General features: G+C 51.5%; 2 protein-coding genes across 3 annotated transcripts; one reads left to right on the forward strand and one right to left on the reverse strand.

Annotated features, from left to right (window-relative positions):
• Window positions 1–2,192: 2,192 nt before the first annotated feature.
• On the forward strand, window positions 2,193–15,817 carry ZC3H6 (zinc finger CCCH-type containing 6). Its single transcript, XM_048298000.1, has 12 exons — window positions 2,193–2,816; window positions 6,593–6,773; window positions 7,059–7,184; window positions 7,728–7,983; window positions 8,200–8,321; window positions 8,413–8,529; window positions 9,486–9,597; window positions 10,123–10,232; window positions 10,718–10,971; window positions 11,431–11,933; window positions 12,327–12,566; window positions 13,395–15,817. The coding sequence occupies exons 1-12, from the start codon at window positions 2,725–2,727 to the stop codon at window positions 14,894–14,896; spliced, it is 3,615 nt and encodes a 1,204-aa protein (XP_048153957.1). The 5' UTR covers window positions 2,193–2,724; the 3' UTR covers window positions 14,897–15,817.
• On the reverse strand, window positions 15,540–25,186 carry LOC125323215. Of its 2 annotated transcripts, XM_048297988.1 has the most exons (8): window positions 24,411–25,186; window positions 24,045–24,260; window positions 23,728–23,908; window positions 20,408–23,584; window positions 19,634–19,876; window positions 19,200–19,372; window positions 18,823–18,940; window positions 15,540–17,812 (listed from the first exon to the last, which is right to left on the reverse strand). In XM_048297988.1, exons 1-8 carry the CDS (start codon window positions 24,623–24,625, stop codon window positions 17,552–17,554), a joined length of 4,584 nt encoding a protein of 1,527 aa, XP_048153945.1. In that variant the 5' UTR covers window positions 24,626–25,186; the 3' UTR covers window positions 15,540–17,551. The 2 variants fall into 2 exon arrangements, with proteins under 2 accessions (XP_048153945.1, XP_048153946.1); XM_048297989.1 differs by lacking the exons at window positions 15,540–17,812; window positions 18,823–18,940; window positions 19,200–19,372 and having other exon boundaries at window positions 19,646–19,876; window positions 20,416–23,584.
• Window positions 25,187–25,192: the final 6 nt, after the last annotated feature.

A 25,192-nucleotide genomic window follows, 5' to 3' on the forward strand; every position in this document is an offset into this window, starting at 1 on the left:
TGCCCAAGGGAAAGAGACTTCCCAAGATGGATCTGTCTCCTCTGGGGGATCGAGCCCCTGGATTTTTGGGGGGTATGGGAGCTTGGGAAGGGGTTGGATCTCTCTGGCAGAACAAGGAGGGACATTCAGGGCTGCTGTCGGCGGATGGAGGATGTTTGGATTGGCGGCAGCTCCGGCTGGACACGGAGCCGGGCAGGGAAATGTATCCCAGGGCTGTGCTGGGGGAGGGAAGGGAAAACTCCAGAGTGCTTCAAAAATACCCCTAAAAATGAGAAGAAAATGTTTTTCTGGAAGCATGGCTGCTCCTCTCCTTCTTCTCTCCCTCTCCTCCCTCTCCCTTCTCCCGTTCCTTGGCACTTCCCAGCCTGGCTCCTCCAACAGGCCATGACCCAGTTTTGGGATGATAACAAAATCTGGGAGCCGAAAAGCAGGAATCTGGGAGAGGACAAGCTCCTGACAGGGCAGAATAGTTTCCATCTGCTGCTTTCTCCGGATAACACAGCTGGAGACGGGCGCCTGGACCGCGCTCCGGAGGCTTTTCCTTGCGGCACGATCCCAAACTGACAACACTTTCCTAGTTCCCGAGGCCAGGGTGAGCTGGTTTCTCCCTTCCAGCCCTGGAAAAGTTTAAGTTCGGCTCTTTGCCTTTCTCAACCTCTGGCTGCCATTCCAGTCGACTAAAGGAGACTTTTTCCCTTCCCAGAGCGGCCGCTCCGGCATCTTTCAGACTTCCCGAGGCTGGAATTTGCAGACAGAGGCTCCTCTGGTCTTGAAACACAATTTTTATTTGGGATAATAATATTTGGGTGCTTAAAAAATAGCTGGAATGCTTCTGCTTCCGTTTGGTGGGCACAGCTGGCCCCAGATGTGCTGTACCAAAATCCCCATTTCTCAACCCTGAACATTTAACCAAAAAATTTAGGATTCGTCCTTTTATTCCAGACTTGGAATCCTTTTTTTCCTTGCCTATGGCCTGGGGAGATGATGCTGAGTCCTGTGGGCATCAACTCCAGGGCTCCATCTGTGCTGATGGGGCTAATTAGTCCTAATTAGCCCCAGTGATGCTCCCCATCCACCACCACCCCGTCCCTGGAGCTTATTCAGTCCCGGAGCTGTAGGAATGCTGTTTTCCAGCCTTTTCCTTGGATTTACCTCATTTCCCTGAGGGTCCGGACCTTTGGTCCTGCTTGCCCTGCTCAGGTGTGTGAGGCCCAAGGGAGGTGGTTCTTCCTTTAAGGATCTGAGGCTCCTCCCACTGGGCATCCCATGGGAATGCATGCGAGTGTTCGGCCTTGTTTTTATGAATTTTATTCTTTCCTTGGATTGCTAGCACTGGAAAAAGCTGAGCCCCGTGTCCTGAAAAGCCCTGTGAAGCAGGGAGGCAGCCTGGAAAAGGAGAAAATGTAACTTTTCCCGGGAACGTTTAATTAAACGTCATTGAGGCGACTCCCGACAGACGCGTCCTCCCTTCGCCCACCACATTTTTATTACATGACTGTCTTTGAACCACTTTATCCCGGTTTTTGTCACGCCCTGACCCCGACAGCGACTCCAGGAACCGCTTTTGTCCCGCCCCGGGGACACAAACTCTCGCTTTAATTACGAGCGTCACTAATTAATGGCGCAAGGGCCAGTTCCCCTCACACACACACACCCGCCGCCAGGGGGCGCTGCCCACAGTGCGTGAGGGGTGGGGGAGCGGCCATGACGCAGCGGCGGGAGGGGGGGCCCGTTCCCGCTCCCGGTGTCCGTCCCGGCTCCCGCCAGGCGGAAGCCGCCGCCCTTTTCCCCCTTCCCCTCCCTTTCCCTCCATTTTCCCCCCTTTTCCCCCACCATTCCCGGGGGGACGCCGCCGTCACGTGACGGGCGCGGGGCACGTGACGCCGCGCGCCGCGAGGCCCCGCCCCCTTCGCGCGCGCACGGCGGCGGCGGCGGCCGAGAGGAGCGGAGGAGGGCGGGGCCGTCGCGTGACGTCACGGCGAGCTTGGCGGGCGTGGCGAGGAGCCAATGAGCGGGCGAGACGCCGCGGCCGCGGCCAATGGCGGCGCGCGGCGGGCGGGCCCAGGGCCGCGGCGGAGGAGGAGGAGGAGGAGGAGGAGCGCGGCGGGCGGCGGCGGCGTGAGGGGACGCGGCGCCATCGCGGCCCCGGCGGGCGCGGAAGACACTGTGGCGGCGGCGGCGGCGTGTGCGGGCCGCGGGCGCTGAGCGAGCGTGTGCGGGCAAAGCGCCGGGGGCCGCTGCCGCCGCTGCTGCCGCCGCTGCCGCCGTTCTCCTCCTCCTCCCTCAGCCGCCGCCGCCATTTTGTGCGAGTGCCTCGCGCGGGCGCCATGTTTGTAAGGAAGAATTAGGGCCGCCATCTCCGGCCAGCAGCACCTCCCTCCCCCCGTGTGTGTGTCCTCCCGCTCTCCTGTGCCCCGGGGCTGCCGCTCGAGCCGCCGCCGCCGCCACCGCCTCCCCGCAGCGCCCGCGCGGGGCGGCCGGGCCCGGGCGCTGAGTGCCCGTTAGTGTCTCACTAAGTAACCGTGAGTGCAAACCTTCATCATCTCTCCTCACTGAGGGGCCCGGCCCTCCTCCTCCTCCTCACCGAGCCGCCCCCAGCGCGGCCGTGCGCGCCGCCGCCGCCGCCGCCTCCTCCCGCCGCTCCGCACCGCGGGCAGCGGCGGGGCCCTGCCTTCCTCCACCTCCCTCCTCCTCCTCCTCCTCACCACACCACAGCCAGGCACAATGGCCTTTGAAAGCCTGTTCTCCAAACCCCCAAACCCAGTTCTTGACCCAAACATGCCCGACTCTGACAGGCAACATGCAGGGGACGAAAGGTCGAGTAACATTCTTCTCTCTCTCCGCTTCTCATAATGGTGGTACTTAGTGGGGTGATGCTGGTAATGATGATGATGATGCTGATGATGATGATGCTCTGTTAATGTGCCTGAGGGGGTTAACGATGTTTTTGGGGGGCAGGTCACCTTCAGGCTGGAGAGGGGTGGTGGTGGTGGGGAATGCAAGGAGGGGAGGGGGGGTGTCACTGCATTAAAAGTGCATTTTTTTAGCAAGGTTTTAATTTTTCCTTTTGGAATGCATGCGTTTTTACATCTTCATTGATTTATTCTGGCTGGGAAGGGGGGCTGTTTGCCATTCTTTCCATAAATTGTACTTTCCAGGGAGTGTCTGTTGAATGTCACCATTGTTCTCTGTCTCAGGCAGGAAAGGGTGCTCCGAGTTGGGCGGGTTTTTTATTTTTGGCTGTTTTTGTTGATACCACAATCTCTCACTAGAGCCATATTTAACGTCATTTTCTTGCCAGATTCCACCTTACACATTTAACTGGATCTTTTTTATGCAGATTAAGGGCTGACTGACGTTATCTTTGCCACCTCTCAATCCCCATGCGCAGAAACCCAGAGTCCTGTTCCTGGTGAAAGGACCTCTGTTCCTCCCTCCCTCCTTCCCTCCCTCCTCTTCTCTCCTGCAGCTGCTGGAAATTCAAATCCTTTCTCCAGGCAGCCCTGGCCTTCCTAACTAGTTCCAAAAATACTGTGCCAGGGTGGCAGTTACCAGTGCTTGAGCCCACATCTACCCTGAGCATTCCTGACACAGCTGCAGGAGTTAAAAACGCCGGGGTATTGGGATCCCCAGAGCTTGGCCTCCCCCCACATAGCTCCACAACCCTTTGTGGTACTTCAGAGGACCGGAAAACACTGGGGAAAAAAAACAAATGAACAGACAAAAAAAAAAAAAAAAAAAAAAAAAAAAAAAAAAAAAAAAAAAAAAGGCTTGTGGGTAAATGCAAAACTGTTGCCTCGATGGAGAAAGAGTCCCAAGGTCTGTGGTACAAATTGGGAAGTGGTCCCAAAATGTTCCTGGGATTTAGTGCAAGGGTCAGGGCAGAGCCCAGAGCTGCTGGTTCTTGTTTTCCCCTTTCTGCTTATCCTTGGGAAATGCTCCTGGGATTTAGCGCAAGGGCCAGGGCAGAGGCCAGAGCTGCTGGGGCTTGTTTTCCACTTCCTGGTTGTCCTTGAGAAGTGATCCCTAAAATGGGCCTGGGGTTTAGTGCAAGTTCAAGGCAGAGCCCAGAGCTGCTGGTTCTTGTTTTCCCCTTCCTGCATGTCCTTGGGAAAGGGTGGAAGTTGTGTCATGCTCTGTTTTCCAAGCCGAGTGCACACCAGGAATCCGCTGGGATCTCTGGAGCTGGGGCAGAGCTGTGCTGTGGAGTTCCTGGAATCAGGCTGTGGCTTTTCACTGTTCCAGGGATTGAAAATATCTGGAGTTTTCAAATCCTTGAGGACAAGCCTGAGTGACTCCGGGCTGTGCTGGGAGCAGAGTTTTTCCAGCTTGGAGTTCTCATCCTCTCACCAGCTGTTCCCACCAGTACAACCAGTTGTGACACTGGTAATTGTGACATAGAGCCAATAAGTGCCACCTAACAACCTAATTAGTTTTAATTTGGTGTTGCTTTATAATGTTTTAATTTATGAGGTGAAGAGCAACAATAAACATAACCTGGGAGATCATAATTTGTATTTTTTATAAAACTTTAGCTTCGTAAAATAAATTATTTCCCTTCAAAAAAGGCCCAACTCCCAAGTTTTTGTGTTACATCAGGTTGTGCAAATGTAGGACCAGTAAAACCAGTTCACTGCAGGGAATACCCATACTGGGAACCTCTCGATTCCCAATCAATTTGTGCAGCAGGAATTCTGCTAATAATTTGGTTTGAGCTGATCTGTTGAATTATAAAGAAACTCCTTAGTAGAAAATAATTAAAAAATCCCTGTCTGGCCACACTTAGAATATTCTAAGTTGGAAGGTTGTTTTACTCCTGGTTTATCCAAAGTCTTTGATTTTATTGGTGTTTGTGAGCCGTAGAAAACAGCAAAAAGCCCTCTCTGTTCACACTTTGAATATTCCAAGTTGGAAGGTTGTTTTAATCTAGTTTTCTCAAGCCTGGAATGTTTTTAATTCTTTAATTAGTTTTAGTTAATTCCTGTTGTTGACATTGTTTTGGTGGTGAAGGGTCTTAGCCTTCCAACACAGGGGTCCTGGAAAGATTTTTCCTGCAAGGATTTAGTGAGGATTTCTTGCTTCTGTGTGGGTAAATCCATGGCAGGGTAAGGAAAAAGTTGGAGGCAAATTTATTTACACACAAATCAGTGCCAGATTTCCCAGAAAATAGCTTGGAATTAATTTACTTTCACTTTTTACTGCTCTCAGCCACCCCTCTGCTTTTATTTGATTTTCCCAGTGAAATTCCTCTATTATTTGGAGTTATTTTCCTTATTAATTCCTAATTTCCATAGCAGCACCTTAGTGTCAAAATTTGGGGGAATTTTAGCCCTCAGGGAATTTTAACCTAAAGTAAAATTATTTTTAAGTGAAATGATGGGGAGTGAAAATTTAAAGGCTTCAATAATGTTTGAAGGCAAAGATTCCCAGAATATTTCCAAAAATGCATCCTGGGTTTGGATCTCGGACTTAAGGAGCTTCCGTAATAAATCTTCTTTGGGCATAAGGAATTCTATTTTTAAGGATGACCTGAAACAAGGTCAAGGAAGGGGAGCTAAAATCCAGGTTTGAAGGGTAGAAATGAAATTACAATACCAGGATTTGGGGTTTTTGATTTTCCCTTCCCAAATATCTGTGGAACTGCCCAGTGATTTCATCAGGTTGCTTTTCCCTGGAAGACCATTTGGCTTCTGTGCCTTTCCGATCCATTTGGGAGACGCTCTAGGAATGCACTCAGACAGTGGGAATGTTTTCTGGGATTGTTTTCACATATCTTATCGGGCTCCAAGTATCTGGAGGTTGTGGAAGAGGGAGGGAGCTCGGGAAAGGGGGAGCTTCTGCTCTCCCTTCCTGGTGCACAGCTCCAGTTTGGGATTTAAATAGGACTAAAAGCAGCTAAACCAGAAGAGAATTCCTGCCTTGGAACTCCTTGAAAAATAACTTATTTTCCAAGAAATGGTGCATTTTTGACCATTATATTTTTGATCCATATTTGTCCAGTTGTTGGGTTTTTTCTTCTTTTTCCTTTTCCCCCCTTTTTTTACATTCTTGAAGCTCAGTGCATGGAAAATGCCGGGATGCTGTGGAAAGAATTTAGGGATTAGAGGACTTTTGTAATCTTCCCTCTGCCATGCAATCCAAGGGGTTGTATTACTGAGATTGGTTTACCTGGAGAGTTATTCCAGTCCTGGATGCATCCCAGAAGTGGGAATCCATGAGTGTAATTCCCAGAGGAACTGGGACATGGGAACAGCTTTGTTCCCAAGGAACATTTTCAGTAGGTGTTTTATGGAAGAGGATATTTTAATTGGTCCTTGAGGGAATGAGTTTAACTGATGTTGTCAAAACATAATTGGCTTTTTGGGATAGCTGCAGGTGTTTCAGGAATATTAATGGTCCAGATTTTTTGCCTGAATGTAATTCCAAGAAATTCCAGGTCCCAGAGCAGTCGTGTCTTCTCCCTGGCATATCCAACTATCCCAAAAATCACAGCTTGGGGTTGCTTCGGACTTCTTAACGGCTTTTTTCCCAGTGACAGGTGAGCTGGATAATAACACGGAATTTTATTGGTTTACTGGTTTTCCTCTTCCAGGGAAGATGGAGAGCTGGAAGATGGGGAAATAGATGATGCAGCCTATGAGGATGTGAAGGAACATGGCTCAAAAGGGGAGGATAAACAGAAAAATGAGAAAGGCCACCGGAAATCCCGGAAAAAACGCAAAAAAGAGAAGGAAAAGAAAAAATCCAAAAGGAGAAGACGGGACAAGCATAAGGTTAGGAAAACCCCCAACATTTTGGAAGTGCTGATTTGATTCATGGGTGTCCAGGACAAGAATCCAGGGGACTGGAGAAGGAACTAAAATGGTTTTATTACCATTAAGACTTAAACCCGTCTTAAATGTTCAAAGTTAAGGCCAGGTCATGGAAGCTGAACCTGGGGGATTTGAGAGTTTTTAGGATAGGAGGCACAATGTAAATGTATCACTTTTGTGTTCATTGTATTTATGGAAAGAAGATGATTCCCTCAAAATTCCCAGCTTTTTTGTTCTGTTTTCCAGCATAACTCCCCTTCCAGCGATGACAGTTCCGACTACAGCCACGACTCCGACATGGAGCGCACGGAAAGGCCCCACAAGAAAAGCAGCAGCTCTTCCTACAGGGATTATGATTCCTCCTTCAGTCAGGTGGGAATTTTTGAAGCTCATTCCTGAGGTCTTTATTGAGGTGACATTCCAAAAATACAAATATAAGCAGTGTGGTTTTGGAAGTTTGGCTTGATCCCAGTGCCCGTTCTCCCGGATTTCTGGAAGCACATCCAGTTCTCATTTCCCTGAGGAGATTCCCAGATGTAAAGCAGGATCTGTGGTAGAAGATAAGCCTGATACCAATTTTTCTTCCATCAGGCAACAGGAATTAAGGAATCTTTATTATTAAGGAATCTTCTTATTGCCTGCACTGGATTTAGGCTGGACTCGGAGGAAAGAACTTTTGAAAAGCCACTTTTCAATATCTAAAGTTGATTCTGCTTTTTGGGAGCTCAGTTTTCCTGGATTTTCCCAGCCTGTGAACTATATTAATTTTTCCTGAATAACTGTTTTTTCCCTGTATTATTGATGCTTTTTTGGGCAAATCTGGTAATAGTAAAACAGCCCCAAAAATGGATCAGTTTGGAGGGGTGGGGTTTGGAAATCCGGAATTGCTTCCTAATGCAGTGCCTTTCCTTACAGCATGGACATGTGTCAGGGAATTACATGAGTTCCCAGAAAATGCAGCATAAAAAAAATGTCAAAAGTAAGGAATATGACGACTACAGTCATTACAGTGATGAAAACTTCGGGAATTACAACGAGGAGGAAAAGGATGAGGATTTTGCTGACCAGCTCAAACAGTACAGACAAGCTAAAGAGACTTCCAGTGGGGATTTGGGACCTCCATTCCCAAAGGAGCCAGTGAAGAAGCAGGGGATGAAAGGGATCCAGAAAGGTAAGGGAAGTTTTGGTGGCATTTTGGGATGAAGACCTGGATGACGGAAGCAGCCAGGGATGGTTTTCCTGGAATACTTGGGCTGGTTAGAAATAACACTCCCAACAGCAAAAGAGAGGGATTTAATTCATTCCATTTGTCTGTCTTGGATGCCATGAGAGAATCATATTCCCTTAATTTCTGTGATCCTTTAAAGAGGTCATCCCTGTTTTCCAGGCATTTCCCAACGAGGGAACAACTACAACATTGGAAGAGGGCGTGGAATGCAAAAGAAACTGAAGCGCAAAGATCGCGGGAGGGGCAGAGGTGGCAATAAAGGATCCGATGGCTTCCATGAGGTACCTGCAATTCCAGTCCTTATTCCCAATATCTGGATCAGCGGTGCTCCAAGCAGGAGCTGATAAAATGTGGATTTTTTTTTTTCCCCAGGATGGCAAACCAGTGAAGAAATGGGTTAATATGAGCCAGGAGTTCATCAACCAGCACACAGTGGAGCACAAGGGCAAACAGATCTGTAAATATTTCCTCGAAGGGAGGTGCATTAAGGTAAATTTAATTCTTTTTTAAATTACTTTTTAGCTGATTTAAAGCAAACTTGGGTGTTGAAACTCAATATTTTGATTTCTGATGTGCTGAGGATTTCTAGATAGAATTATTTATGAAAAACATCCCCTTCTGTTACCCATCTGCATTAAATTATATTAAAAATCTATATTTTTATTAATATATTCAATAAAAACATCCTAAACTTACCCTGAGAATGATAATGTATCAAAGACATCAAATCCCATGAGTCTGGAATCTCTAAATAGGCAACAATTCCTGAATATATTAAATTATTTCCTGCTAGTTTGGGAGCTTGGAAGGAATTGCTTTGCGGTGCTAAACTCTGAACAGTGGGATTGTTAGAAAACAATTTAACCACTGAATGCTTCTCACTTTCATTTGGTTCCTTGGGATTTAGAGGTGGAATTTTCTGTTTCTTTCCCAAATGGTGGAAATAAAAATGAAAATGATTGGAAATGTTGTGTTTCTTGCTGCCTTTAAATCTCTTTGGCTCAGACGAGTATTTGCTGCCACCTTCAGTTGTAGAAGGGACTGAAAGAGCACTTGCTGTCTTTTCCAGGAAAATCAATCCTAAATAAATACCCAAAACCCCTATCCAGTAAAATAATCCTAAAGAATAACAGAATATATGAAAATAATTCAGTGAAATATTATTTCAGTGCCTTTTTCATGCAAATCCCCAGGTGGAGGCAGAGAACAGGGATTGTTTTCTGTCACCACTCCACATATTCCTTTGAATTCCAACCCAGGAATTTTCTCTATGTCCAGACCTCTTCTATTCACAGTTTTTATTGCTTGTAATGGAATGTAATGTTGGTAAAGATGAAAAATTTAAATTCAGCTGAGGAGGATGTTCTTCTACTACAGAATGAAATTACTTAGCATTTCAGATGGATAATGGTTTTTCCTTGTTTTTTTTTTCAATTTATTTATAGGGAGAACAGTGTAAATTTGATCATGATGCAGAGATTGAAAAGAAAAAGGAAATCTGCAAGTTTTACATCCAGGGTTACTGCACCAAAGGAGAGAACTGCATTTATTTGCACAATATCCTTGAAAAATACTTCTAAGTTTCACTGAAATTTTAATTTCTATTATTTTATTTCTATTTCTTTTGATAGAAATTATTTTTAAAGGTGACTGTTTTCTATGAGACTCTACCACTGACTGTGTAGGTTAATTACAAGATTATTCTTTTTCTCAAACACTTCAGAGGAAAAAAGAAATATAAAATTACTGATTTGTAACATTTTCAAAAATAAAATCCCAGGAATTTTAGATGCATTTGCGCACACTTTAAAACCTCTGATCTGTTCCTCTTTGTCATTATTTTGGTGTTTTCCTCTGGAACTGAGACCTTCCCCTTTTTAATCACAATTGGAAAAATTAAATCCAAAGTGCTCAGAAATACAGTTTTTAGGAGAATTTTAAATGGAGGTAAGAGGTAAGTTGGTTATTAGTTCCCAAAATTCCTACCATAAAGATGAATTCCTGGTGAAGCATTGAGAGATAGATCCCAGCTGGATTTTATAACCTTCCCAAACTGTTAGGAATCCTTAATGCCTTCCTCACATGAATTCCCCTGCAAGTTCTACCACACAGGAGCAAAGTGTTATCAAGGAGATAAATGCAAATTCTCTCACGCTCCCCTGACTGCGGAAACCAAGGAGCTGCTGGATAAGGTGAGTGATCCGGATACCGGGAATATCGGGATTGCTGCACTCGGAGTGGGGAAGGGATGCAGGAGCATTTCCCATGTGCTCTGGGAAATCCTGAGCTTTGGTTTATGTGAGGTATTTGTGTTGCTCTCCAGCCACTGCCCACCATGCCTTAACAGAAAAGGGGTGTGAATCCCACACTAAAAACATGAGGAATCTTGGAATAACTCCTTCCACTCCTGTTTGAAGGAAGCGGACTGGTGGGAAATTGTTCCTTCCTGAAACAGAGAAGGATTTTTCTGGCTGGGATTTGGTGTCCTGGAAAACAACCCCCAAAAATGGGTTTAGAATCCTCTGAGCTGGATGTCAATGTCCAGCAGTATTGTAGCAGGTATCGGTAAAGTTGTTTATTTAAATAGGGAAATGATATTTCAATAAAAGGCACAAGACGAAATCGATCTGGAATACTGGAAAATTGATGGAATGTCTGCCACATGGCTTTGTTCCAGGTTTTGAATAACGAGGAGGAACCCCAAAATGAAGATGAGAAGGAGCTGGAGGAACTCCGGAAGCGGGGCATTGTTCCTCTTCCCAAACCCCCCCCGGGGGTCGGACTGCTGCCAACCCCACCGGAACAATATCCCTTTTCTGAGTCCGACATGGAAAATTACCAAGATCCTTCAGGAGATTATAAGAAAATCCCATCTCTTTTTGAAATCGTCGTGAAGCCCACTGTGGATTTGGCACACAAAATTGGGAAGAAGTAAGTGTTGGAATGCTGGGGAGAACTCTCCTGGATATTTATCATTTAATCTTTAATCATTGTCCCTGTCAGGATTCTGGGATAAGTTAAGGATCTGCCAGATACTTGATACCAGAATTATTCCATGTTTTCCATAGAAAGCAACTTAGGCCTGACCTTCCAGAAGTTGGCTCTTGGTTTGGCATCTCCATCTGCAGATGGAACAGTTCATTCCCTGCTCCAGTCTTTTTGTAGTTGGCTTTTTCTTGGGCAAAACTGATGGAGATGAGCAAATACTGGAAAAAATGTGTTTCTGGCCAAGTTAACGAATGTGGAATGGATGTAGCTGGAAAATAATGCTCCTTTGGGAATTTTATCCAATGTCAGGTCAAAGAAGAGTGGGAGGGGGAGGAGAGGCCCAACTGTTGGTGTTTGTACGTAGGTCCCAAATTTGATTCCTTGATTTTCTTCTGCCTCCAGGCCACCGACCTTCTATAACAGTGCGTCGCCCCCGCGGCCGCCGTTCCAGGGCAACGACCCCCATTCCCAGCACATGTACAATCCAGGCTCAAGTCCAGGGCCAGGTCCTGGCATGTCCCAAGGACACAACGGGCCCCCGATGCACCCCGGGTCTCCTGGGCACCATCCCTGTGGAGGCCCTCCGGGGCCGGGAATGCCGCAGAGCCCCCCCATGCAGGGCGTTCCCCCGGGATACATGGGCCCGCAGAACCAGACTGGAATGCCCATGCAGGGGCAGCAGGGCGGGCCACCCCTCACCCCACCCGGGATGGGAGGATCCTACAATTCCCCCGGAGTGCAGGGACACATGGTGAACATGCCACGGGACAATCACTGTCCCCCGGGGCCGCAGTACCAGCAGATGCCCGGGGAGTACGAGCCCATGCAGAACCCGGCCGACTTCTACGACAACTATTATTCCCACCAAGCTGTCCACAACTTCCAGCCAGCCAATAATTCCGGAGGTAAGGATGTCTGCTGGATGAATTTTGGATAGAAACTTCCTGGAATATCTTCAGCGTTCCGGCTTTTTCAGCTGATGCTGCTCAGTTTTGTTGTATAAGTCACGTTTTGCTCGAGGTTGAGATGGGATATTGGGAAGAAATCCTTCCCTGTGAGGGTGAGGAGGCCCTGGCAGAGTTTTCCCAGAGAAGCTGTGGCTGCCCCATCCCTGGAAGTGTCCAAGACCAGGTTGAATGTGGCTTGGAACAACCTGGGATAGTGGAAGGTGTCCCTGCCCATGGCAGGAACTTGGATGGGCTTCAAGCTCCTTTCCAACCCAACCCATTCCATGATTCCATGTTTATAGCTGTCAGCGTTTCTCTAGGATAACTGCTAACTGGAGTTTTGTCCCGTAGATGGAGCATGGCACGGAGAGTTTACGGATCACCAGGCTCACCTCATGGCTCCGGAGTCGCATCCGGGCGGGAGCGAGTCGGACTGCATGGGTGGCCACATGGGCCACAACCAGGGCATCAACGTGCCCGATTTCCTGCCGGCCATGCAGAAGGCCCTGTACGTGAGGCTCAGCCAGAAGCACCAACGCGATGGAGACTCTGCCAGCAGCCAGGGCCAGAGGGCCATGAGCAAAGATGAAGGTGAGCAGGATTTGGTTGGAATTTTCATCGTGCTTTATGGCCATGGTCAGCAAATCCGCTGACGTTGACGCGCGTCGTGTCACATTCACCGGTATTGGGAGTGTCCAAGCAGCAGCTCAGTACTGCCACCTCTTCTTGCCAGCTTGTTCTCAGTGTAGGCTCAGTCCATCCTAGCTCCAGTGAGTAATTTTTGGATCTAGTTGCACTTTTAAAAGGTTCTCTGGTTGATAATGACTTCGGAAAATCCCTTGTTGGACCAGAGGGGTTGTTTCTCACAGCCAGGACTGGAAGTGCATCCTAGATCCTGTTGTTTGATTGCACCTCTAGAGCAGTATTTTTCCCTCTCTCATATCCTTTAAAATAAAACTCTTGATTTCTTCCCTTCCTGAATCTTGACCTTTCCTGCAAAGCTGGGGATTTGGATTAAATAAGGCAGCAAATTCATAGTTTACCTGGATTAAAGACCACTGCAAGGGGCCATTTTACTTTTCCTTCTCCCATCAAGACTCAGATTTTAGATACGGTTTTTTTACTAATACTGATAAGGATTGTTTGAAAGCAGGTTATTTTCCCAAATTAATATTGATGAGTACGGAGAGACTCCCAAGCTCTGCTGCATTCCATCTCCACTACCTCCAGGTTTTTTTTTTGTTCTGGCAGTTCTTTGATTAAATGGATTTTTGTCATTTGAGGTTATGATTTTTATGATTTAATAGCAGATCTTTTCAGTTTGACTTTACTGGGAAGTTCCCTGTTACGGAGTGTTGGATTCTCTAAGGATTATTTGCTGGAATAATCTAAATTTTGTGGCATTTCTTTGATTTTTAGATGACAATGTCAACTGGTATTCCAGTAGTGAGGAGGAAGAGGGGAGCAGTGTTAAATCAATCCTCAAAACCTTAAAGAAACAAAGCGAAAACTTTAGGAATCGGCAACAACATTCCACGGAGCAGCACATGCTTGGCATGCCCACGGATCCGAGGCTGGCCAAAGACAAAGGCGTGGGGCCTCAGGCTGCTGACCCGAGACTCCGGGCCTCTCCCAGGCCCAATCCCAGGAAGCCTTCGGAGTCGGCGTCCCTGGATCCCCGGCTGGCCCGCGATCCCCGGATGCACAAGGTCAGCGAGGGCGGCCATCCTGGCTCCTCCCTGGCCGGGGCCAAGCTGGATTTGCACCACGCCCACGCCGGAGTGAAGGTCAAGCAGAAAGGGCTGGATGACGACGAGGAGGACTCGGAGAGGGAGCTGAGGGAACGAGCGTTCCTCATTCCCTTGGAACCTCTGCCGGGCGTCACGTTACGGGATCCGCGCTCCCAGCTGCGGCAGTTCAGCCACATTAAGATGGATGTGACCCTGATGAAACCCAACTTTGCCAAGCACATCGTGTGGGCCCCTGAGGACTTGCTCCCAATCCCTCTGCCCAAACCCGACCCCGTCTCTTCCATCAATTTACCTCTCCCTCCGCTCATTGCCGACCAGAGACTGAATAAACTGCGGAATTTGAAGAACGATCCGCATCCCAACGCGATGCCAGCCGATCCCCGGCTCGCTGCCAAGGCCAAAAACAGCCTTGCGGGCCGGGGTGGCTACTTGGATCCATCCACAGATTCCCATGCCAGTAGCTCCAGCAAACTGGGGGATCCTCGCTTGCAAAAGAACGTCGATCCCAGACTCCACAGACTGTCGAGTGCAGACACTCACCACGGAGTCGGGAAGGATTCCCACCCTGCCAAGTTTGACCCCCGCCTCGCCAGAGCTGCTGCCAGCTCATCCCAGCCCTCGGAAGCCGCGACGCCGAAATCCGACCCCGATGCTCTGCCTCCGTACGCGCCCAAATTATCGTCCAGCGGCGTTAGGCTGGGAACTCCCGGCTCCATCCTGAGCGGGATCAGTTTGTACGATCCCAGGGATCACAGCTCGTCCTCGGACACGGCTCCGGCCAGTTCGGGAGAGAACGGAGAGAACCAGAAAAAAAGTATTTTGAAAAATTCCAGTAAAAACGAGCCGAGTCTCACGGAAGATGCATCCCAGCAGAAGCCTGCCTCCAACACGGAAAAACCCACGGAAGGATCAGCAGAAGCTGCTTCAGACAAAGCAAACAGCACCAGTAAATCTCAGGCTAAGCACTCCAGCGCTGCTCCTGCCGTCCATAATCTCCCGATCCAGGCTCTGTCGGGGTTAATCCGGCCGCAGTACAGCGACCCCAGGCAGGTGAGGCAGCCCGGACAGGTAACGCAGGCCCCGGAGAGCGATCCCAACGGGGAGTCAGATGATAAATCCTTAAAAGATGTTTTCAAGACTTTCGATCCAACCGCTTCCCCGTTTTGTTAGCAGATGGCTTTGGAGTCTTTTTACCGTTGTGGATATTGCAGTTCTCTGCTGTTTTGTACCTGGGTTACCTCTTTTGGCTTTATTTATTTTTAAATTATAATTCCCACCACTTTTCAGCTGCTAATCTCCGAACCACACGCAGTTCTCCAGTACGCTCGAGTGTTTGCAAAGCTGTGGTATTTTCTAGAAAATCCTTCTTTCCAATTTCAGGGAGACTAATAATTGACCTGTAGAAAGGAAACCAATCCCCCCGGATCGTGTTAGAGCTGAGAAAAGCACTTTCATTGTAAATAAGTCATGGAAAATTCCCAGAGCTGTATATGTGTGAGCTGCCTCTTTCCCAACCACCACTTAGATCCGATTGCCACATTTGTATAGATCCAAGCAATATTATGTACATGAATTCCCGGGAGAGATGCCATTCCAGGACTGCCAAACCCCTGAACTGATGGAAAACCCCACGGAAATGAATTCAAAGGAAAGCGTCGCTCCTCCTTTTCCAATGAGTTGATGTAAGACACGGACAGTTTTTATTCCTGCAGTCAATATTAGTGTAAAAGAGACTATATCACATATTGAGGATGGAAAATGTCATATCTTTTAAAAGTATTTTATTCTATGCTGTACATAGAAGAAATTGTGAAGTACATAACTAGCAAAAGCAACTGTTCAAAGTGGAGAAAACTACGTTGTCTAATACGAGAAAAATAAAAGGTTTTTATTTAATTTTTTTCCACACCTACACGATTGGGATTTAGTGCTCCGAGTTCCATTGTGGTGTTCATGTATTTCAACGTATTTTTGTATTCAGCTGCTTAATTTGTATTGCTTTTTTTGTATGGCTGTAACTGCAGTACTTGTATTCATGGTGTCTCGACGACATTTTTAACAAAACAATTAAAAAGGGTACAGTTAATCCTGGTGATGACTCCGTGTGCGTACGGTGGCAGCTGGGATGAGGGGGACTAAAGCCGGGCTTCTTTGGGATGGTGTGTGGGATTTGAATGTAATCCCCTACCTAGTCCTGAGGTTTCTTGGAGACAGTCGCCATTTTCCATCACAGAACATCCTGCATGTCTTGAATTCCCCAGGTTTTGTGTGAGAGAGCACAGGTGTCCTCCAAACCTCTTGTCCTGCCTTTGGGGCTGCTTTTTCTCCAGAGGAAACGTGGAGAGCTGCCTTTCCATGAAAACGTGCCGGCTGCTCAATCAACCGTCTGCTTCCCACCCCTTTGGAATGTTTCTCTGCTTTAAGTCTTTTCCTTGGTGGGCCTTTTCTTCTGGGTTTCTGTCTCTTGGCCAAGTATGGTCCTGGACCTTTTCCTCTTGTTTGTTGGCCAGGTGGTGCTTCCACTGGGGCAGCAGTGTTTATCCCACATTCTGGGGTTTTGCCTTGCATGGATGAGCCGAGTGAGGGAAGCTGGTGATTCTGCACGGCAGAGGAGGCATCTCCGAAGGCAATCACGGTTTCAATTTGCCTTCCTGATTTCCCAGAGCATGAATTCTTTTAATTTTACGATTTTTTTTTGAGCAGGAAAAGTAGAGAGTAGACGTGGAACTGGGTTGTTATTTTGAGCTAATCCATTAGTCCTTTATTATTAGTTCATTGTTTCTTTGTCTTCTCACTGGTGTGGCTGGTCAAGGTTTTCCTCAAAAAACCAAGCCAGCAGGGAAAAACAGTGTGGAAATATAGGACATGGATACAAAGGCCTGTGAGTCCTCACAGCCTGTTGTCTCCATGTGTAATTCCTTCCTGCCTTCCTGCCTTCCTTCCTTCATTCCAGCTGCTTGGCTCCTCCATCCACCCCTGCTGCCTGCTTTATCCATTGCAGATTGCTTCCCAGAGTCTCCGCTGTGCCTGCTGCTGCTTTTCCTTGGAACACAGAGGAGATTCCTTGCTAGCACGCAAGTAATGGAATTCCTGGATGGGGAAGGTGGTAGGGATGCAGGTGGGAACACCAAGGTGGGCTGGAATGGGCTGCAGCCACCATGGCTGCACCATCCACCATGTGGTGTTGGATTGTGTATTCCACAGGGGAGGCTCCTTTCCACCTCTCCTGCAGAGTTCCAGCATGGAGCAGCATCAGACAACTCGTGACCCTGAGGCTGGGAAGGATGGATGTGGAGAGCCAGGATACAGGAGCAGCTGTGCCACCAGTCTGGGATACTCTGGAAGCTGTGAGGTGGGTGATCGTGGGGATTGAATGTTCACTCTGGATAGGAGAGAATCCTAGGGCTGAGTGGGATTTTGGGAAGAAATCATCCTTTTGGGAAGGATCAGGGGCAGCAGGTGAGGCAAAATGCTCCCCACTGCTGTATCCCTGGATATGTGAAGGAGGAAAGGTTGGAAGGCTGCAGAAAGCCTGAGCACCTCTGGGTCACAGAATCCTGGAATAGTTTGGGTGGGAAGGGACGTTAAACTCATCCCATTCCGTGGGCAGGGACACCTCCCACTGGATCAGGATGCTCCGAGCCCCATCCATCCCATCTCACCACCTGGGGGTAAAACACTCACCAGAAGATTCCTGGCCTCCCCATGGAGCCTGTTCCAGGATTTTCCTGCCACGATGAAGAACTCCCAGCATGAATCCTTCACACTGCAAAATACTCCTCCTCTGCTGCCAACGCCATGGGGACAAGGCACCCCTCTCTGGATTTACAGGTGTCTGTCCATAACTGTGTGTCCTTTCCTAGGACTGGGATGCTTTGGGATATTCCTGCTCTGAGAGGGTTGTTCTTGCACCAGAGACATCAGGGTGGGCTCAGCCTTTGCCCCCCGAGTTTTCCGGAGCCCTAATTCATCCCGGTCGGAATTTAAAGCCTCCTTGGCTCTGTGCTGTGTCAGGTTTTTCCTCCACTGCTGGCAGAAAGCAGCAACTTCTTCTTCTTCAGGGTCAACTGAGGCTTGTCCCAAACCCTGTTGGACAAAGGAATTGCTTTAATACCTCCCTGTGTGTCCTAAATTATGGAAAAGTCTGGATGTGCCGATGTGTGCGTGATCCACGCGGCATCGGTACCTCTTAACACTTTAAAATGGTTCAAAATGGTTCAAAATGCTTCAAAAGCTTCTTGCAGGAAGAGGGAAGGAAAGGAGGGGACAGTTGGTTGGTAAGCAGGGAATTTTCCAAAGGGAAATTTCCAGGTCATAAAGGACTTGGGAATCTAGAGAGTCAAAATTAATTAATGAATTAATCCAGGCTGGCATCAGCAAAGTGAAAAATGGACAAATAGAGGGAGTTTTAAGTTTAATTAAGCACAGGAAGAGCTTTGTCACCCTTGGGGCTGATTGTGGGATTCTAAAAAGCCTTCAAAAAGAGATGCTGATCCCAGGAAAAGCAGTAGGATTATAGAGGAGGATGGGATTCAGGTGGGAATGCTGCCTCAGGGAGAGGCTGGTGGTGGTTGCACTCGTTTTCCAGTTCTTTTCAGGAAAAATCAGCTCCCACAGACTTTACAGTCGGATCAGGTGGCTGTTGATGGCAGCTGCATGGGAAACTGGGGAATTTGGCTTTTGGGAATAAAGGGGATAGCATGGACTAATTCCAAATACAGGTGCTCTATGATCCAAAAATTAAGTGGGAAATGGACCAGGTAAAGGTGACTTCAGGGATAGAGTCAATGCCTGGGTGGGCTTTGGAGACGAGACAGAAAGGCACAAAATAAAAACATTCCAGGAGGAATGTTTGCTCCAGCTAGAGTCCCACAGCAGCCAGATCCCAGCTCCCATGGAAGGACCTGGGTGAGGAGCTCCCACAGCGTGGAATTGCTGCCATCAGCCTTCACCCTTCCCTGTGAGGGTGGGGAGGCTCTGGCACAGAGAAGCTGTGGCTGCCCGATCCCTGGAAGCGTTCAAAGCCAGGTTGGATGGGCCTTGGAGCAACCCTTCCCACCCAAATAATTCCGGGACTGATTCCACAATGGACTCACTTTGACACACGCCGCCTCGGCCGCCCTCAGGACGTGCTGGACCGCTCGGATGAGGTTCTGCACGTTGCTCAGCAGCAGCTCAGAGGAGGCCTTGCTCTCCCCAGTCACTGCTTTCACCCTTCAAAGACAGTCCAAAGGATTTTATTGGAAGGACATTGGACATCCCAACAGCGTTGTTATTCCAAACCCAGCTTGTCCCCTGTGTCATTGGAACAGCAAAATCCAGGGAGGGGAGGGAGGCCCCCAAATTGTTCCTCAACTCTTGGACAGCACCCCCCCTCCCCTAGGACCTCTGGTGACCACCACCCCCATTCCTTGGAGAAGGGATCCCTCTTGGATGACCTTGGGAGAGGCGATCCCAGCTGCTGGCAGCTCACCTGGCCACGATGCCGAGCTGGCTGCTGACGGATTGGGTGTGCTCGGCAGCGCGGAGCAGCTCCATGGAGCATCTCCGATCCAGGCAGTGCTTGGCGAGGATGTTCCCAAACTTAACAACCACCTGCCCGTCGGCAGCCATCCGCCTGGCACAGGCAACGAACTGCTCCTTGCTCTGGAACAGGGTAAAAGTCAGTGGGATTGGGGAGAGAAGGAAAAAAAGCTTTTCCTCCAGGACAGGGAGGGTCCAGGAGGCTCAGATACATCCTGAGGAGAGGACAGGATGCCAAGCTCACATCCAACCAGGAGGAAGGAGTTTGGAGTATTGTGCATAAACAGAATTGGTGCCACTCTCCCAGGAGCTGGGTGACACAGGGATTTGGGATGGAGCTGCCATGATCCTAAGGGAAAACAGAAGGGGTGAAACGCTGCCTACCGCAATGGGGCCCTTCCTCCGCAGGAACTGAGCCATGTGGAGCATCCTCGTGGCCATGTCCTGGGTGACCTGGGACACCTTGCTGGGGCCACCCTGCCGCGTGTCACAGTTCCCTCTCTCCTGCTTTGCAGGGGAGATGCTGGAAGGGCCATCCCGGTGCTGTCGGGACAATGACGGAGCACATTCCAAGCCTGGAACGTGTGGACGCAGCGATGCCGAGTGGTCTCCTCCACCTGGGTGTTTCTGAAGGAGATGCTGGTGAGTAAAGTTGGTGGGAGAGCTGCCCACTCCCTGCTGGGTCCACTCCACCTTCCCACCAGCCCTTCTCCCTAAATCCAAAGCCCTTGGAGCCACCTCCAAATGGGAATAGGGTGTCCTGCAAGCTGACGGTTTGCAATTAATTCCCAGCACAATTAGAGCTCTAAAGCACTTTGCTGAGGGACCTGGGTCTGTGCCAAAGCCTTTCCCAGCTCCTGACACCCATGGGAATGGAGTTGCTGGTATTCCCAGAGGGAATGTGTGGAGGTGAGGGAGGGTGCTACAGCCCCTCCGCCTCCGAAATGGCAGATTGGGATGCATGCAGGAGAGCCTGGTCGATCGGATATCCAGGAATCCAGGGCTGCCAGCAACCTGAGCTGCCCGAGTGGCCCAGGGTCAGCCTGCTGACCTCCAGAGGCCCTGCCAGCATCCCTCACATTCCTGCTCCGTGCTGGGAGCAGCAGGAATGACGGACAGCCCTGACCAGCACCCTGCCAGGGAAAAGAGCTCCCGTACCAGCTCACCCACTTCCCGCACGGCTCCGCTCGCTTCTCCGCTCCTGCGTGGATGAATTCCCGCTGCCTCACTGGGCTCTGGGGCTGGGGAGAGCCCGGCTGTGCCGTTGGGTGATCCCGGGAAGCGCTCCCGCTGCAGGCATTCTGTGAGGCGCCGCAGGATGTCCCTGTCCATTCCCTGGATAAGCCGGAGCTGCGTGACAAGGTAGTGTGCCTTGGCTGACCAGTACCACGCCACCGTGTCCAGCCGGGGATCCCCCGTGTCCTGGCAGGGATTCCCAGTGTCCTGGTGGCTCCAGAAGTGCCGCCGGGTGCTTCCCACCACGTCAGCCGTGAGGAGCAGGAGGTGGTCAGCCACGGACAGCAGGTCGGGCTGCGGTGGAAGTTGAGCCCCAGCCTCTGGAGCATCCTGGAGGGTGTTCCTGACCCACTGGACATCAGCCATGAGCCGAGTGGCCTTTTCCTCAAAGGCCTCTTTGCTCCTCTCCCTTTCCTCTTGGGAGAGGGTGGACAGGGATGCTCCAACCACATCTTGGATGAGCTGCAGCTGTTCCATGTTGACCCTTTCCATGTGGAGCAACAATGCCTTGGCCCTGAGGGCCACATCCCTGCGCAGGAGCTCGAAGCGGATGGCCAAGCTGGCAGCAGGCAGCGCGGAGAGCAGGAGGGTGTTGGACACATCCAGCAGTGCTTCCATGAGCACCTGGATTTCCTCCCGGAGCGCCAGGATTTCTCTGGCACCGCGGTCTCCAGGGCAGGATAAGTAGGAAAGCCGGGCGGCCTCCTGCAGCCTCAGGGAATTCTCAGCCATGGCAGCCAGAAGGCTCCGTGGGCCAACCTTGTTCCTCACGGCTCTGCTCAGCTCCCTCAGGAACAGGACATCCCTGCCCACAAACTGATCCACGGCATCCAGCAGGACACACATGCCAACGGCCCACCGGACTCCCTGCAGCTCCAGGGTGGCCTTTTCCATCCCACAGGATTCCCTGAAGGACGCTGCCTGCTCCAGGAACACTTTGGTGTTCAGCTGAGCACAGGAGAACTTGTCTTGGAGCTGCAGAAAGCTCTCCCGGACATCGGAGGGACTGGGATTTTCCTTACTGCAGGCCATGCTTGCAATGTCTCCTGCCAGCTGCACTGCACCTGCTAAACCCAGCATGGTCTCATCCAAAGCCTGCTTCCCTCTTGGAAAGTCATCCGACAGGATAAACCCAAGCACTTGCTGGGCCAGACCATTCCAAGAGCCTGCCACGGCTGCCAGGCACTCCCGAGTCTGGTGGATCCTTCCCGAGAGCCTGAGTGCCATTTGGAGAAGGCTGCCTGGAGCCGGGGGCTGCCTGGGGGCCGTTTCCATGGCCAGGCTGACGATGTGTGAGGTCAGTGCTGTGATATCCCGGTGCTGCTCCAGCACCCGGAGCTGGGGGGGCTCGGCCACGGGCAGCGCCTCCCGTGCTGCTTCCACACAGCCATCGGCGAGCTCCAGCAGGACGGAGCAAGCAGCACGGACAGTGTCCATGTCACCGGCTCGGGATGCTCCCAGGAGAGCTGCGATGACAGGGTGTGGATCCAGGTGTGATGGGTGACTTTGGATGCCTCCTTGGAACGCTGCCTCATCCGTACTGGTTCGTATCCCAGTGTAGGATGGGCTGAGCTCCAGCCCCTTTTCCACCTTGGAGCTCCTCACTTGCTCCCGGAGCGGGCTGAGGATCTCCGGGTGGTTGGACCCATCCAGCCCGGCTTGGACACGGAGAGCGGAGTCCATCAGGGAGCTCGCTGCCTGGGAAAAGGCATCCCGGCTTTGCAGGCAGGAAAACCTTCCTGGAAGGAGGGCCGTGACTGCTCCCAGCTCCAGGATGGACTTGGCCAATCGCTCCACCCACACCAGCAAACCGTTCCTGAAGATGGGATCCGTGGCCCTGTCCACGTGCCGGGTGGTGGCTCCAAGCACCCAGCGGGCCCAGCCTGTGAGGCGAGCAGCGTGCCAGGAGAATCCCTCGGGATCCCGGCACTCCAGCGCCGCTGCGCACCATTCCCTGTGCTTGGCCAGCTCCAGGATGGATAACTCAAGGAATTCCCCCATGCTGACAGTCTCCTCAAAGCAGCACAGGAGGCGGTCGGTGGCTCTGGCCCAGGCACAGCGCAGGGCCTGGAGCTGCTCCATGGCATTCCCGCTTGTTTCCATGAGCAGGGAAGGGAGGCTGGCCAGGAGGCTCCGCAGGTGCTCCACGCCCTCCCAGATTTCCCTGGCAGTTTGGGCCTTGGCGCACCTGGCCAGGACCAGATCGGCCGCTCGGAGCATCCGCTGGGCCTGGGCAAAGAAGGCAGCAATGAGGGGCTGGAGCTTCCTTAAAATCCCTCCTGGTCCTGCTGGAAAACATCCAGAACCAACAAGGCTAAGGGCACCTTCAACCAGCTGCCTCAGCGGCTCCTTCTCCTGGAAGAATCCATCCAGGATTTGGCACAGCGTGGCCCTGAGCACTGCCCGCTCCAGGTTTTCCAGCTCGGCCCTCAGGCTGTGACATTCCCGCTCCAGTCCGTGTTCTCCCTGGATCGGTCCTGGCTGTTCCTCTCTCTGGCTCATGTGGCTGCAGATGCTCCTCCTCAGCTGCAGCAGGACCCAGCAGCATTCCACCAGCTCCAGCTGCAGATCCAGCCTGGCTGACTCTGCCAGCAGCATTCCATGGAGGATGACCGCTTCCAGGTGGGAGCTGAACCCGCCCTCGGAGAGGTGCAGGGGGTCGGGGTGGGAGAGGAGAGCCTGGAGCCTGCTCACGTGCCGGGAGAAGATCCCGCTCCTGTCCCGTGGCTCCATGAGCAGGGAGAGGAGCTCCCCGATGGTCCTCTCCGTCAGCTGGAAAACAGAATCTTGGGAGAGGTCAGCTTGGCAATCCCTGGAATGTGTCAGGGCGCTGTGCTTGGCTGTGCGGATGAGGGGGACACATTTGTGGAGCAGCTGCAGGGTCTGTGCCAGGCTCTTCCAGCCAGGACAGTCTCCGAGTTCCTGGAGGCGCTCGGCTGCCAGGCGGCTGAGCAGGAGCACGGCCTCGGAAAAGGCCTGGAATGCCGCCAGCAGCCCTGGAGCGTCCCGGGCATCCCGCAGCACTCTCAGGCATTCCAGGAGCCAGCTGGCAGCCCCAGTTATCCTCCTCATCCCTGCAGCCTCTTCCAGCTGAAGGATCTAACCGGGAAACAAGGCAGAAAAGGTCAGGAATTCCCATTCCCGTTTCATCCCTGGAGGGGGGAGGAGGGGGTGTGGTTTGCTCCATGGATCTGCTGGAGCTTCCCCCCCGGGCTCGTGTCCCTTCCCAGTGTCCCCCTCACCTTTGCTGTCTCCACCAGGACCCTCCTGGTGGCCGCTGCCAGGTGCTCCCGGTGCCGAGGGCTGTCGGGATGCTCCTGGAGCTGGAATGCTGCCAGCACCACGTCCCTCCCAGCCTGGACCAGGGATTCACCCACGGGACACACCTCCGTGCTCCCTTCCTGGCCGGAATCCTCGGACAGCCTGGAATGGAAGGACTGGGCTCAGCGCTCCTCTCTATTCCCCACTGCCACCTCTCTAGGAGGATGCAGGCTCCCTGCCACATTCTCCATCTCTTCCCAGCCCCCAGATCCAGCCGGGAGACTCCCAGCCACCTCACCTCCTTGCCAGAGCAGCGAGTTCTTCCATGGCTTTGGCTAATTCTTCCGCCTTTTCCCCCAGATTGGGAAAGGCCGGACAAATCCCATCTTCCCGTTCCAGGGCGAGGAGGAGGTGGCAGAGCTCCACAGCCATGGGGCAGAGAATTCCCTGGATAGCCTTGTTTTCTGTCGGAAGCCCCAGCTCAGAGAGAGGAAAAGGCTCCATGTTGTCCTGCCTGGAAAAGGGGGAAACCCCTGGGGTTAATTGGGATCCAGTGTGGAACAGTTCCCGGTTTTCCCAGCGAGCTTCGATGGGGATGGCAGCTCCCGGCTTGGGAAATGCTCCCGGCTTTAGTTTCTCCCAGCCCTGAAACCGGGTCACTCACCTGGAATTCCTGCGACACCGCAGCCGGGATTTCCTTTCCCGGGGGATCGCAGGGTCTTCCCGGCACTGCGGAGCCGGCATTCCCTCCCAGGGAAGGATCCGGGACGGCGGAGCCGGGGGGATCGCGGGGTGTCCCTTCCCCGGTTCCCGCCGTTGCCGGGACGCCGCGCGGGACCTTCCCGCGGGAGCGACGCCGGGATGCGCCAGCGTCGCCATGGAGACAGCGGTCGCGGGGAGGTGACGTCAGCGTCGCGCGCCCGCCGCGGAGCACGCCGGGAGTTGTAGTCCGGCGGGTTGTTCAGGATTACGGAGTTCCCTCGGCCCGGGTGCGCAGGGGAGGGATCAGGCAGGAGTATCCCAGTTTTACCCGCACAGGGGCTCCCTCCTTCCAGGGGCGTTTCGGAACAACTCAAATGTGCGCTCAGGTAACGGGGGCAGGACACAGGTGTCCCTTCTTCTGACTGTCCTTAGTGTGGAATATTCCCAGGAAAGTGTAGCCCACCTCCCGGGAGTCTGAGCTTCAGCTCTCCTGCCTTACAGGTGAGGTCATTCCCAGGAAACTCGGGGAGTAACATAAAATAACCTTCGGGATAAGGATTGACCTGACCCAGATCCCAGCGGCAGCACTAAGCTGGGATCGCGCTCCCGTTCCCTCGCAATCAAGCACAGCCGTCTCTTGGGGAAGGTCCTGAAGGAATCCCCCTTTGGGAATAACCCAAGGGCCGCGGCTGCGCGGGTCGCACCCGCCGGGAGGAGCCGCTCATCCCCGATCCCCGCCGGATC

The sequence above is a fragment of the Corvus hawaiiensis genome, chromosome 3 (genome assembly GCF_020740725.1).
Source record: "Corvus hawaiiensis isolate bCorHaw1 chromosome 3, bCorHaw1.pri.cur, whole genome shotgun sequence".
NCBI lineage: Eukaryota > Metazoa > Chordata > Aves > Passeriformes > Corvidae > Corvus > Corvus hawaiiensis.